The sequence below is a fragment of the Xenopus tropicalis genome, chromosome 4, assembly GCF_000004195.4.
Source record: "Xenopus tropicalis strain Nigerian chromosome 4, UCB_Xtro_10.0, whole genome shotgun sequence".
In the NCBI taxonomy this organism is placed as follows: Eukaryota; Metazoa; Chordata; class Amphibia; order Anura; family Pipidae; genus Xenopus; species Xenopus tropicalis.
In genome coordinates this window covers 113,797,421-113,813,192 of record NC_030680.2, presented here as the reverse complement: position 1 = coordinate 113,813,192, position 15,772 = coordinate 113,797,421, and the positions used below count along the sequence as shown (strand labels likewise).

At 41.5% G+C, this 15,772-nt stretch overlaps 1 protein-coding gene across 1 annotated transcript in view; it reads left to right on the top strand.

Moving 5' to 3' along the window:
• Positions 1–11,584, top strand: part of mei1 (meiotic double-stranded break formation protein 1) — a 47,917-nt gene extending 36,333 nt beyond the window's left edge. The window contains exons 26-30 of the mRNA XM_031901340.1: positions 3,362–3,443; positions 8,286–8,392; positions 9,453–9,584; positions 9,668–9,774; positions 11,033–11,584. Coding sequence (XP_031757200.1) covers positions 3,362–3,443; positions 8,286–8,392; positions 9,453–9,584; positions 9,668–9,774; positions 11,033–11,078 — 474 coding nt within the window. The 3' untranslated portion in view covers positions 11,079–11,584. The remainder of the gene's footprint in view (positions 1–3,361; positions 3,444–8,285; positions 8,393–9,452; positions 9,585–9,667; positions 9,775–11,032) is intronic.
• Positions 11,585–15,772: the final 4,188 nt, after the last annotated feature.

Sequence of the window (15,772 nt, the reverse complement as noted above, 5' to 3'; positions counted from 1 at the left end):
GCATGGAAAGGAATCACTGCTGCCCTATAAGACTTTTATACTGGAGGTCTGCTGTTTTTGCTTCTGAATAGTTGTGCTGTGGATTCTTGCTTCTTTGGGTTAAAAGTTAGACGTATTTAACAGGTTTTAGATCACGATCCTGTGCGTTGAATGTACCTTATGTTAGCTTTTCCACAGCTGCTCAGATCACATTTAGCATTTTGAAGGCTGCAGGGCAGGAACATGGTGCTAATGAAATAGATAAACAGGGTTGAACTCGCCTACCGGGAACAGTGTTACAGGCTTTTAAATCTGAACACCTGTGAAAGCTACATGCTTCTAGGAATAGGAATTTGTAATCCATTTGATTGCCTTATGGTGCTGTTTGCTCCATGTAAAAAAATAAATAGTTAAATGGAATAAATTGCCATTTTTCTACTTACTGACTTCTCTTTCTGCAAATAGGACTGATTGGATTCTTTTCCCTGTAGGATATATTTTAATATGTATTTCTACATCTTATTCCAAAAAATCTGAACTCAGCCAATAAAATTTGGCAGGGGTGTTTGTGCAATGTTTCTCTTTAATGACCAAATTCAGAAAAACAAATATAATGTTTTGATGACAGTAACCCTTTGTATGCCTATAGTAATGTTTCAAGTGTCACAGCGGCTGTTTTCTCCACTGATTGAATAACACCAGTTAAGAAAACACTGATCTGGCTAACTACTGCTTGCTACTAGTAAGGCATGGATTTGCTGCGAATTTCCGCTTTTCGCCATTGTCGGATTTTTTTTTGCATATTGACAGGGGAGGAATCCATCTGTTGCTTGCTACACTTAGGGGCACATTTACTAACCCACGAATGGGCCGAATGCGTCCGATTGCGTTTTTTTCGTAATGATCGTTAATTTTGCGATTTTTTTCGGCGTCTTTACGATTTTTGCGTAAAAACGCGAGTTTTTCGGCGTATTTACGATTTTTGCGTAAAAAACTTGCACGAAACGTCGCGCCTTTTAAGTGTTAACGCTACGAAAAAATCGCGGCTTTGCGCAACTTTCGTAATGGCTACGAAAAACTCGAGTTTTTACGCAAAAATTGTAAAGACGCCGAAAAACTCGCGTTTTTACCCAAAAATCGTAAAGACGCCGAAAAACTCGCGTTTTTACGCAAAAATCGTAAAGACGCCGAAAAAATCGCAAAAAATACGAAAAAGTCGCAAAATGTTCGTTTCCAATCGGAATTTTTCCAATTCGGATTCGAAATCGTGTCTTAGTAAATCAGCCCCTTAGGGGCACATTCATTAAAGTACGACACGTCTGATTACAAAAAATTGATAATTTTTCTAAAGTTTACAACTTTTGCGTATTTTCTGCAATATTTTCGCTAATTTGCACAACTTTTTCGTACTTTGCAACAGTTTGGGTGACAATTTGTGCGACAAAATCATATTTGTCGCAACAAGTACAAAAGTTTTGGAATTCATTCAAGCTTCGGTATCGTGACTTTCCTTGGGCCAGGTTGGAGCTGCAGAGTGCCATTGAGCCCTATGGGAGACTTTCCTTGGGCCAGGTTGGAGCTGCAGAGTACCATTGAGCCCTATGGAAGACTTTCCTTGGGCCAGGTTGGAGCTGCAGAGTGCCATTGAGTCCTATGGGAGACTTTCCTTGGGCCAGGTTGGAGCTGCAGAGTGCCATTGAGCCCTATGGGAGACTTTCCTTGGGCCAGGTTGGAGCTGCAGAGTGCCATTGAGTCCTATGGGAGACTTTCCTTGGGCCGGGTTGGAGCTGCAGAGTGCCATTGAGTCCTATGGGAGACTTTCCTTGGGCCGGGTTGGAGCTGCAGAGTGCCATTGAGCCCTATGGGTGGCTTTCCTTGGGCCAGGTTGGAGCTGCAGAGTGCCATTGAGTCCTATGGGAGACTTTCCTTGGGCCGGGTTGGAGCTGCAGAGTGCCATTGAGCCCTATGGGAGACTTTCCTTGGGCCAGGTTGGAGCTGCAGAGTGCCATTGAGCCCTATGGGAGACTTTCCTTGGGCCGGGTTGGAGCTGCAGAGTGCCATTGAGCCCTATGGGAGACTTTCCTTGGGCCGGGTTGGAGCTGCAGAGTGCCATTGAGCCCTATGGGAGACTTTCCTTGGGTCGGGTTGGAGCTGCAGAGTGCCATTGAGCCCTATGGGAGACTTTCCTTGGGCCGGGTTGGAGCTGCAGAGTGCCATTGAGCCCTATGGGAGACTTTCCTTGGGCCAGGTTGGAGCTGCAGAGTGCCATTGAGCCCTATGGGAGACTTTCCTTGGGCCAGGTTGGAGCTGCAGAATGCCATTGAGCCCTATGGGAGACTTTCCTTGGGCCGGGTTGGAGCTGCAGAGCGCCATTGAGCCCTATGGGAGACTTTCCTTGGGCCAGGTTGGAGCTGCAGAGTGCCATTGAGCCCTATGGGAGACTTTCCTTGGGCCAGGTTGGAGCTGCAGAGTGCCATTGAGTCCTATGGGAGGCTTCCAAAATCATGCACTGAAGGTTTACGATTGTTCGGATACAAAAATCGGATTGCCTTTCGTAAATTATCGTTTCAATACAAAAATTTCGGACCTTTCAGATCGTTAGTACGAAATCTTCGTATTCAAACGAACCGAATTTTCGTGACTTTTGCAATCATCAGACATTATCGGATTTCGTGATTCGGATTCGTACTTTAATGAATGTGCCCCATAGGGTGTTCATTTTCTGTAAGTAATCCTCCTTGCGTGCATAGTAACAAACGGATCTCACTTATGTAAAATCTGCATAAAATCAGCATGTTCTCTACTGACGGAAAAATGCTGACAGAGAAACAATATGGGGCAGATTATTATGTGTGATAAAAGCTCACCAAATAAAAAAATCGTGTTCTATTTATTCCTATGTGATTTCTGGTAGTGTATTTATCAAATGGTGAACTTTCAAAAAATCCCCTAGGAATTCATAGCAAGTGGGTGAATTTTTCTGTGGTAAGCTCTAAGTCTAATGCCACACAGGGCTGATCAGCCCCTCCACTGGCATCAGCCTCCTACCATGCCTATCTGCCAGCAGAAATCGACACAAAATTCACGAGAGTTTACATTTTGAGCTGATATCCGCACATGTACCTGGCCGACACATTGGTTCCAGGTGCAGGCAAGGTAGGAGACTGATGACAGTGGGAGGGGCTGATTGTTGGCCTGCGGAAAGAGAATCAGCCTTGTGTGGTATCATCCTAATCTCACATTTTGATAAATCTGCCCCTATGTGTTAAAGGGGCTTTATGTTACAAAATATGAGACACTAGAAGTGACTTGTTATGTTTACATTTGTAAGAAAGTAGAACCTATTTAAGTTTTAATTTTATTCCATTTTGCTCTTCTACAGAAGCACCTTCTGCTTGTGCAAGCATCCATTGGCTGCCTCGAATCTCTTTTAGATTTTCTGTTTATCAAAAACAAGGATGTTGGTAAAGCTTTATTATTCTACATATATCTACAACTGTTAATGGGTGTTATATATTTATGTATATGTATGTCAATTGGATAGATTCAAAAAGGAGTTAGATGGCTATCAAGTGAGGGAATACAGGGTTATGGGAGATAGCTCTTAGTACAAGTGAGGGAATACAGGATTATGGGAGATAGCTCTCAGTACAATTGAGGGAATACAGGATTATGGGAGATAGCTCTTAGTACAAGTGAGGGAATACAGGGGTATGGGAGATAGCTCTTAGTACAAGTGAGGGAATACAGGGGTATGGGAGATAGCTCTCAGTACAAGTGAGGGAATACAGGGTTATGGGAGATAGCTCTTAGTACAAGTGAGGGAATACAGGATTATGGGAGATAGCTCTCAGTACAATTGAGGGAATACAGGATTATGGGAGATAGCTCTTAGTACAAGTGAGGGAATACAGGGGTATGGGAGATAGCTCTTAGTACAAGTGAGGGAATACAGGGGTATGGGAGATAGCTCTCAGTACAAGTGAGGGAATATAGGGTTATGGGAGATAGCTCTTAGTACAAGTGAGGGAATACAGGGGTATGGGAGATAGCTCTTAGTACAAGTGAGGGAATACAGGGGTAGGGGAGATAGCTCTCAGTACAAGTGAGGGAATACAGGGTTATGGGAGATAGCTCTCAGTACAAGTGAGGGAATACAGGGTTATGGGAGATAGCTCTCAGTACAAGTGAGGGAATACAGGGTTATGGGAGATAGCTCTTAGTACAAGTGAGGGAATACAGGGGTATGGGAGATAGCTCTTAGTACAAGTGAGGGAATACAGGGGTAGGGGAGATAGCTCTCAGTACAAGTGGGGGAATACAGGGGTATGGGAGATAGCTCTCAGTACAAGTGAGGGAATACAGGGGTATGGGAGATAGCTCTTAGTACAAGTGAGGGAATACAGGGTTATGGGGGATAGCTCTCAGTACAAGTGAGGGAATACAGGGGTATGGGAGATAGCTCTCAGTACAAGTGGGGGAATACAGGGGTATGGGAGATAGCTCTTAGTACAAGTGAGGGAATACAGGGTTATGGGGGATAGCTCTCAATACAAGTGAGGGAATACAGGGGTACGGGGGATAGCTCTCAGTACAAGTGAGGGAATACAGGGGTAGGGGGGATAGCTCTTAGTACAAGTGAGGGAATACAGGGGTAGGGGGGATAGCTCTCGGTACAAGTGAGGGAATACAGGGTTATGGGAGATAGCTCTCAGTACAAGTGAGGAAATACAGGGGTAGGGGAGATAGCCCTCAGTACAAGTGAGGGAATACAGGGGTAGGGGAGATAGCTCTCAGTACAAGTGAGGGAATACAGGGGTATGGGAGATAGCTCTCAGTACAAGTGAGGGAATACAGGGTTATGGGGGATAGCTCTCAGTACAAGTGAGGGAATACAGGGGTACGGGGGATAGCTCTCAGTACCAGTGAGGGAATACAGGGGTATGGGGGATAGCTCTCAGTACAAGTGAGGGAATACAGGGGTAGGGGGGATAGCTCTCAGTACAAGTGAGGGAATACAGGGTTATGGGGGATAGCTCTCAGTACAAGTGAGGGAATACAGGGGTATGGGAGATAGCTCTCAGTACAAGTGAGGGAATACATGGTTATGGGAGATAGCTCTCAGTACAAGTGAGGGAATACAGGGTTATGGGAGATAGCTCTTAGTACAAGTGAGGGAATACAGGATTATGGGAGATAGCTCTCAGTACAAGTGAGGGAATACAGGATTATGGGAGATAGCTCTTAGTACAAGTGAGGGAATACAGGGGTATGGGAGATAGCTCTTAGTACAAGTGAGGGAATACAGGGGTATGGGAGATAGCTCTCAGTACAAGTGAGGGAATACAGGGGTAGGGGAGATAGCTCTCAGTACAAGTGAGGGAATACAGGGTTATGGGAGATAGCTCTCAGTACAAGTGAGGGAATACAGGGTTATGGGAGATAGCTCTCAGTACAAGTGAGGGAATACAGGGTTATGGGAGATAGCTCTCAGTACAAGTGGGGCAATACAGGGGTATGGGAGATAGCTCTCAGTACAAGTGAGGGAATACAGGGGTAGGGGAGATAGCTCTCAGTACAAGTGGGGGAATACAGGGGTATGGGAGATAGCTCTTAGTACAAGTGAGGGAATACAGGGTTATGGGGGATAGCTCTCAGTACAAGTGAGGGAATACAGGGGTATGGGAGATAGCTCTCAGTACAAGTGGGGGAATACAGGGGTATGGGAGATAGCTCTTAGTACAAGTGAGGGAATACAGGGTTATGGGGGATAGCTCTCAGTACAAGTGAGGGAATACAGGGGTACGGTGGATAGCTCTCAGTACAAGTGAGGGAATACAGGGGTAGGGGGGATAGCTCTCGGTACAAGTGAGGGAATACAGGGTTATGGGAGATAGCTCTCAGTACAAGTGAGGAAATACAGGGGTAGGGGAGATAGCCCTCAGTACAAGTCAGGGAATACAGGGGTAGGGGAGATAGCTCTCAGTACAAGTGAGGGAATACAGGGGTATGGGAGATAGCTCTCAGTACAAGTGAGGGAATACAGGGTTATGGGGGATAGCTCTCAGTACAAGTGAGGGAATACAGGGGTACGGGGGATAGCTCTCAGTACTAGTGAGGGAATACAGGGGTATGGGGGATAGCTCTCAGTACAAGTGAGGGAATACAGGGGTAGGGGGGATAGCTCTCAGTACAAGTGAGGGAATACAGGGTTATGGGGGATAGCTCTCAGTACAAGTGAGGGAATACAGGGGTATGGGAGATAGCTCTCAGTCAAGTGAGGGAATACATGGTTATGGGAGATAGCTCTCAGTACAAGTGAGGGAATACAGGGTTATGGGAGATAGCTCTCAGTACAAGTGAGGGAATACAGGGTTATGGGAGATAGCTCTCAGTACAAGTGAGGCAATACAGGGGTATGGGAGATAGCTCTCAGTACAAGTGAGGGAATACAGGGGTATGGGAGATAGCTCTCAGTACAAGTGAGGGAATACAGGGGTATGGGAGATAGCTCTCAGTACAAGTGAGGGAATACAGGGGTAGGGGGGATAGCTCTCAGTACAAGTGAGGGAATACAGGGGTATGGGGGATAGCTCTCAGTACAAGTGAGGGAACACAGGGGTTTGGGAGATAGCTCTTAGTACAAGTGAGGGAATACAGGGGTAGGGGGGATAGCTCTCAGTACAAGTGAGGGAATACAGGGGTAGGGGAGATAGCTCTCAGTACAAGTGAGGGAATACAGGGGTATGGGAGATAGCTCTTAGTACAAGTGAGGGAATACAGGGTTATGGGGGATAGCTCTCAGTACAAGTGAGGGAATACAGGGGTACGGGGGATAGCTCTCAGTACAAGTGAGGGAATACAGGGGTAGGGGGGATAGCTCTCGGTACAAGTGAGGGAATACAGGGTTATGGGAGATAGCTCTCGGTACAAGTGAGGGAATACAGGGGTATGGGAGATAGCTCTCAGTACAAGTGAGGGAATACATGGTTATGGGAGATAGCTCTCAGTACAAGTGAGGGAATACAGGGGTAGGGGGGATAGCTCTCAGTACAAGTGAGGGAATACAGGGTTATGGGAGATAGCTCTCAGTACAAGTGAGGGAATACAGGGGTATGGGAGATAGCTCTCAGTACAAGTGAGGGAATACAGGGGATGGGGAGATAGCTCTTAGTACAAGTGAGGGAATACAGGGGTATGGGAGATAGCTCTCAGTACAAGTGAGGGAATACAGGGGTAGGGGAGATAGCTCTCAGTACAAGTGAGGGAATACAGGGGTAGGGGAGATAGCTCTTAGTACAAGTGAGGGAATACAGGGGTAGGGGAGATAGCTCTCAGTTCAAGTGAGGGAATACAGGGGTATGGGAGATAGCTCTCAGTACAAGTGAGGGAATACAGGGGTATGGGAGATAGCTCTCAGTACAAGTGAGGGAATACAGGGGTATGGGAGATAGCTCTCAGTACAAGTGAGGGAATACAGGGGTATGGGGGATAGCTCTCAGTACAAGTGAGGGAATACAGGGGTATGGGGGATAGCTCTCAGTACAAGTGAGGGAATACAGGGGTATGGGAGATAGCTCTCAGTACAAGTGAGGGAATACAGGGGTATGGGGGATAGCTCTCAGTACAAGTGAGGGAATACAGGGGTATGGGAGATAGCTCTCAGTACAAGTGAGGGAATACAGGGGTAGGGGATAGCTCTCAGTACAAGTGAGGGAATACAGGGGTATGGGAGATAGCTCTTAGTACAAGTCGATCCAGGGACTGGTCCGATTGCCATCTTGGAGTCAGGAAGGAATTTTTTCAAAGGCAAATTTGAGAGGCTTCAGATGGGGTTTTTTCATACAGACATAATAAGTGAGTCACTGTTCATACAACTTTTTGTATTTGGCACAGAGAACAATTTAATGAAATATTTTCCATTGTACCTTCACCAAAGGTAATTTATAATTTTCAGGTTTTTTCTACTTCCAAATGTTATCAAAATATATTAAAACCTCAACACAATCACACAGAGGCTGTTTATTGTATTTGTTTAGTTTCTTTTTCCCCATTGCTTATAGGTGAATAATATGTTACAGACTGGGCTATGCTCATTTGTTTTTCTTACCAATTAAACTGGCAACTGCAACTTTTGTTGGATTTTTGAAAACCTAATAAAAATCACAATAGAATCAAATTCCATTATATTTAAAATTATAGGGAAAAAAAGACTGTTTTCAGCCATAAAAACCAATAAAGAACCAATTTTCCTGCATGTGTTCCAGCATGTACTAATGTTTACTCTTATGTTTCTTTCTCTTTAGTATTCCATATGGCTTCACAACCTTCAAATCATTTTGTATTGTTAACCTGTCTAAACGGTGCACAGAGTGTTTTCCTTCAGCGTGGCATTCTTCGCTTTATGAGTATGGTGAGGAGGAAGAGATTTACTAATGGATATGTAAATGTATAAAAGATAATTTAGCAGGGTACTGCACACTGTAATGAGGCAGGTCATTTGCAATCACTCTGAATTTTGATTGGTTCCATCTTATGTCCAAATTAAAGGGAATCTAAAGTTCCCTCCCAAAATAAAACTTGCTCAGAGTGTCTTTCTATGATTCACTTTCATTGCAGTTTTATACTGCTAATATCTAGGTTTCAGCAGGCAGATGTGCTTCAGAACTGCCAACAGAATATGCAGTTTGCGATACAGTTTGGTTTCCCCTTTGGATTTTTGCTGCTTCCATTTAGCCCAGCACAGGTTTTTAAATCTCCAACAACCAAATGTGGGGTCCAGGCAGAGGCTTGCTGTTGAGCTGATGTACAGGATAGGATTGTTTTGCCTCTAATAGTTATTAATTATATCTTAGTTGGGATTAAGTACAAGTTTTCATACTGTTTTATTATTACAGAGAAAAAAGAATTCATCCTTAAAAATGTGAATCATTTAATTAAAATGGAGTCTATTGGAGATGGCCTCCCTTTAATTTGGAGCTTTCTGGATAATGGGTTTATGGATAATTGACCCCTTCCTGTATGACACATGTCTGCTATTGGTGTGCTTGGTTGTTATGATCACTTGATAAAGGGGCTGTGTCCCCGGAACATCTGCTGGATCTCTATTTAAGAAATAAAATGATGTAAGTTTTTTGCACAAAGAAGCGTTTAAAGGAGAGTGTCTGAGTGGTGGTGATGTTTATGTTAAGGACATTTGCTTTGTGCAGCTGGGCAGACTCAAGAGCATCTCGATAAAGTTCATTCGGTGGTTTACGTTTTTTCTGGTAAGAAAGGGACTAACAAAGGGAATTTTGGTTTAGAGAGATTGCAGTAGCTCATGCTCCATCTGTATTTTCACATAAACAATATAAAATATGCCTCTACTTGTTGATCCTTAGCTATAATTATTATAGTTTACGCAGATATATACAGCCCATGTTTGTCTTATTCACACAAGTGCCACTAATCTGAATGTGTTGCTTTCTATAAAGCTTCTTAAGTACGGCTGCACCGATACTCATACTCTCTCGGAGATGAAGCAAGTGCTTGAGAATGCAGCAAAAATTCAGATTCCAGACATTCCCTTTCCTGTGGCTGTAGAATTAAAGAACTTCTTGCTGCAGGTAAGCACTCGACTTATATCCCTGCTGTGCTAAAGCTGCTGCACAATGTGTATCATGTCGCTGTCACATTCTGTATTCTGTAGCTACAGGAAACAAACGGCGCCATCGGAGATGCACAACGAGAAACCATAAATGAACTTCTTGAAAAAGTCGACTGCATTCAGGAGCCACCTGTCACAGAAGACTTGTTGTATCCTTTATACATATTCATTACTGCGTATTCTAGTACAAGTACCAGATCTGTTATCCAGAATGCTCGGGACCTGGGGTTTTCTGGATAAGGGATCTTTCCGTAATTTAGATCTCCTTAACTGAAGTCTGCTAAAAATAATTTAAATATTATATGAACCCAATAGGATTGTTTTGCCTCCAATAAGGATTAATTATATCTTAGTTGGGATCAAGTACAGGGTTCTGTTTTATTATTACAGAGAAAACAGGAATCATTTTTAAAAATTAGAATAATTTGCTTGTAATGGAGTCTATGGGAGATGGCCTTTCTGTAATCTGGAACTTTCTGAATAACGGGTTTCCGGATAATGTATCCCATACCTGCAACTCTAAATAATGCAAGCAGTTATTCCCAGTGTGGGGGCAATGCCACTAGATTCACATGATTGACTGGGGTATAAAAAAAATAATATCTTTTAGAGTGGTGTGATGTGTACATTTATATATGTGGCTTCTGGTTTTTATATTGTAGAGCTGGGGTAAACCTCCTTTCCATGAGAATTTCATTCACAATCTGCCTTCATTCATGTGTCTGCATTGAAAGTCATAGACGAAACTGTAAATGCTCTTAAGTAGTTTCTCCTTTTCACTGGCTGGTGTGGATGTTGTGTTGGCTTTCCATCAACATTCTAATTTATTCTTTTCTTTTCTGCTGCCATTATGAACTTCTCACACTTTCCACCTATTCTTCATCTCCTTGTTCTTCTCTCTATTGAGCATTTTGTATTATCCCCCTCCCTCTTCTGTCTCTTATCTCCACTATGTTTACTCCATCTCTCCTCTATAGTTATTTTCATCTTTTCCCTCCATCTGCTCTTCTCATTACATGATTTTCTTGTGTTGTCCTCGTCTTTCATGAGGGTTATCCTTATTGCCATCCCCAGGCAACTAATTTCATTGTTGAGTTTTTGCTCAATACAAATTGGTAATATCAGTAAAACAATGCATATTTTCATATAAATATATTTCTGGAAATATACACCAGTAAAACAATTCACCCAGGCAAAATATTAGGAGAGAATGAAAACTACTGGTAACTTTCAAGACATTCCAGAGATTTTTTTTAGACAAAAATCTAAAGTGGTTTCCTTACATAATGTGGCTTCTCTGTCTTTAAAACGTAATTGATACAAAACTTAACTACAATTATTGTCCAACACTTGCATATAGATCTTGTACAACTGCTTCTCTTAATTTCCTTAGCATTGCCATGGTAGATGTGTCAGTGGAATAGTAGTGTCACTGTCCCATGTGACAGGCTGAAAAGCAGCGGAAACCTGGCAAGACCTTCTGTTCAGTGCTGGGCTGAAATATTTGACTCAAAATGTTATAAACTGATTGTGTTTCAGAGAGACGATATAGATACACAACTTGCTGTCAAGTCTGGAAGTCTGTGCCAGCCTCACCTATAACACAATTAGCTTTGCTGAGGCATTGTTCTACGTTATTGTATTCTCTGAGAAAATTCTCCAGACTGAATTCTTCTATTAAAAATGGTTTGATTAAAGTACCATAATCCCCTTACGCCCTTTCATGTTTAGAGACATTTAACCATACACCTATGATTAAGTGTCTCTGAGCACAAAACGCATTGAGTGGCTGTTTTGTGATATCCGCTCCCCTAGCTTAAGGCTCCTGCACCTGAGCCTCTCCTCCTGTGTGGGAGTTGTTGGACACCCCTTATTGTTTTGCATCATTATTTCAGCCTCATTATCTGCTCTTTATCTTTCTGGTTAATAAATGGCACTGTGGTGACTGCTAGAGTAAAATTTGTGGGGGGTTTTTTTGTTATACATATAACCATGTGTCTTTGCAATATATTTGCGCTGAAACTATCAAAAATGATGTTCCCAAAGCCAATAAATGTTTGGTTTTAAAGCACCAGGGGTTCAAGACCCCCTTTTGGACAAACATTTGGTCAGAAACTTTTACCAAAGGTTACATTGTGCTTTAGTTGCAAGAGTATTAGGACAGAAAAAAAAGTTCACGCCAAAGCTCAAGTGGCTTTACAGCGGGGCAAATATCTATGTAGTACATTAACACAAGCAATGCTGTACAGCTGGGGTTCTAGTACTGATTCTAACTAAGTCTCAGGTTAACTTGTTCCTAATTGCACAAAACAAGTATTGCTAGTGCCAAAGAATCACAAGCAAATCAACCCAATGAGCATCAAGGTGGGCATACTGAGGAAAGATGCGCTTGGTTAACAAACTTGCCAAATGAGCAGATCTTTCAATGTATAACCAGTCAAAAGGTATTATATGTGCATACAGTAGGACAAATGTATGTTTGTAGCTATATCCCTTACAAATAATATATCTGGCTGTTTCCCTAGTGCTCTTATCTTATACCATATAAATGCTTTGCCAGGATACACAGCTGAGATTTAGATTCACGCTGATTCATGTTCTGTGGCCTTTGCCTCTATTTTTTGTATCACCTTTATAAAACACTTTACTGTAAAGAGTTAGAGCTCTGCAAATAGATTTGCTTCTGCAACGTGTCTGCTATAGCATAGTTCTGAAACTGAATATCTGTTCATCTTTTAATCTGGAACAGTGCTGCAACTGTAAATGAGTTTAGGAGAATCCAAATCAGTCAAAAAATATTTACAGACCTTTATTAAATCTTTACAATCATGTCAAATACACAATTATATATACACAAATGTTATATACACACCCAGGCCATTACAGTACATGATATTGTGTGGCGAGTTTGTACCAAACAATAAAAAATAAACCCTGCCAGGACCAAGGATGGCAATGAGCAACGCTGTGCGTGGAATTGAGTGGAGTCAATGAAAACCAATGCACCTGCTTGGGCTACTTTCTTTCATATGGTGCTAGTCACTAATAACTACAACCATAGGCTCTGTGATATAAAGCATAGTAACTGATAAGAGGGACACAATGGCAATTTATGGTTTAACAGAAACACATTGTTCAGTTATTTACATGCAAGCAGCCTTCGACTTTTTCAAAATAAAGGTCACCAATAATTGAGAGAAAACTGCCCCCATCCCTAGTGCTTAATAATGATTATCTGACACTTGGTATGTGAGTGAAGCACAAGGTTTCAGGCCACTTACTGCTCCACTCATTTTTTAACATTCTTGTCTTAATTACCACAAATCTCATACAGTATACTTTGGGACAAGTTTATGTTTTGTTACCAAGTTGATTATGAAAGAGTAGGTGCCACTGTGCCTTGTCTGTGATCTGATGTGGGATGGGCCATTCCAGTGGGTCAGTAAAGATCAATTATTCTATAGAATTCAGTGAGGGCTGGCCATACACATAGTAATATGGAAAGAGAGATTGGCCTATTACAGATCAAAGGCCAATCCTATCACATTCTACCAACATAGCTAAAACAGCCTGCCAATGAGTTAGCCAGATGTGAGTTGTGCCTCAATTCCATGGAAATAAATTTCCAACAATGTTTCAAAAACATGGAGAGAATGATAACAAACACCACTATATTAGAGAACTTTTATCCTGTGCTGGGACTAATGCATTGGTACGTCTGAGTGTATAACATGGGATAACTGCACCATAGAAGCACTACTAGTACAGCAACGGAGAGAAAACTATGCAAGCTGAAAATGTGACCGTCTGGGGAAAGAAACTTTTGAAAACTAGAACCAAGCAATCAATACTAGCACCAGGCAAATAAAAAGCTAAAATAGCACACAAAACAGTTTCATTTGTATATAATTACCTATATGCTGCATTTATATGGGCATAGGTTTAATGAACAATGCTTAATAATTATATTGCAAGCGTTAGCATTACAACCTAAAGGGGAATTGAGCAGGCAGTATACATCCCTTGTTTAGTATGAGGGCAAAGAATAGGACTTGTGCAGAACGTACCTTTAGCCCATTGTTTTAATCACTGGAGCATTTTTATTATTTCTTGAACAGAAAAACTGAAGCTACTCCATGTTTGGTCATTTAGAGGTAGATAATTTAATTACCAGAGCACAGAAAATCTTGCATAATGGACACTGCAAAAAAAAAAAAAAAACAAAACACAAAAAAGCTAGAAGGGAGGGGGTTGTACGCTTGTAATCTACTTATTTACCTTGCAAGGACCAAACATGGAGTAGCCTTAGTTTCCCAGTTAGGGTGAAGACAAACAAAGATACTTAGTAGCAGCTACTTGTCAAGGCTACAAAACGTCAGAAAACACCCTGCTCTACACAATGCTGATAACTGCCTCTGCTAAAACACACGTAGAGACTGTTATCAGTAAATTGTCTATTTTTGTAGCTTTGACAAGTAACTCTCTTCACCCTTAGAATACCATATTTTCAAAACCAATGATAATGAGAAATCTAATATTTCTGGTGTATGCTTCAATACCAGTATCTGACTTTTGTCTTAGAAGTGAGAGGTAAAAACGCGACAAAGCAGTCTGTATTGTTGTTTTTCTTCCCCTTGGTTTGATCAGCAGGAAGTACTTTATGCCATACCTTGCTGGCAAAAATGTGACATGGCAATGCTTAGACATAATGTATCTTTCCACAATAAAACCCAACGGTACCATTACACAGTGAAGTGCAAAAACCAAGTGTTTTTAAATTAGGCTTACTGGGTAGAAGAAGTTGTGTGATCTAAAACATGGCATGTCCCAGGACTGTATACAAAGAATGGCAGAAGGGTTAAAATATCAGACTTATTGTTTATTTTCCTTTGAAACCAAATATGGGACAATTTTAGGACAAGCAAAAAATGTGCATTTGCCAAGATTCCCACTCACAGCCTGACTTGTTTTATAAAAACACATTACAAGTTATAGAGGTAGTATTGAGACCAGCAATAAACTTCAATTCACAGTAATAGACCCTAGTAAATAAAACAATATGCTTCTAGTGACAATAATACACAGCGTGCAAGTTGTCAGGGGACCTTTCTGCATATAGGGTGCTGCTCTGGGTTTAACCAGGTACCAACCTGTAGCACCCACTACCCCCACAGCCACTGTAGGGATTTCATTAAATCGACATTGGGAGACTTGCACAATCCTAGCTTCAATGTCATTTTGTCTTTCAGCCGGTCCCACTGCATGAGAGATGTGAGAATAACCAGGGAGAAAGGAACAAATGGTTCGGCAGCAGCTGATTGGTCACACAAGTATTGTACAGTTCCAGGCTGATGTACATGAGCGTATAGAAATAAACCTCTAGTCTGTAATCATCTTTCTCTGAACTTGGCTGTTAAATCAATCAAATACAAATGTTTTGTCCCATCAAAAATGAAACAGCAGTGACAAAGTATTTCCTGTAATTCAAATAAAAATCCCCATTACATCTCTAATATTCCCCTTTTTTTGACAGTTTGGGGTAATCTCTTCTACACAATTAGCGCTTCTGTAGGAGATTGCTCTAAAGATCATTTAGTGCAGCGAGTAAGTTAAAGTGAATTGAGAATATAAAACAGAATAATGAATAAGAGTTCACTATACACCTCTCCGCTCAAGGTCATTATGATAAAAAAAAAAAAAAAGAATAAAAAATAATCATAAGTAAAATTCTTTTCAACGTTAGGGGTGGTTGACTTGCAGGTTAACGTTTAGTATGTTATAGAAAGGGCAATTCCTAACAACCTTTCAATTCATTTTTTATTTCATTTTTTAAAATTATTTGCCTTGTTCTTCTGACTCTTTCAACAGGGGCCACTGACCCTGCAGCCAGAAACTATTGTTATTGTTACTTTTTATTATTTATCTTTCAGTTCAGCCCCTCTCCCTTTTATATTCCATTATCTCATACAAACCACTCCCTGGTTGCTAAGGGAATTTAGACCCTAGCAACCAAATAGGTGCTGAAATTGCAAACTAGAAAGTTGACCAAGAAGCTAAATAATTTAAAAAAACACAAATAATAAAAAATGAAGACTAAATACTAATTGTCACAGAAAAGCACTCTCTACATCATACTAAAAGTTAATT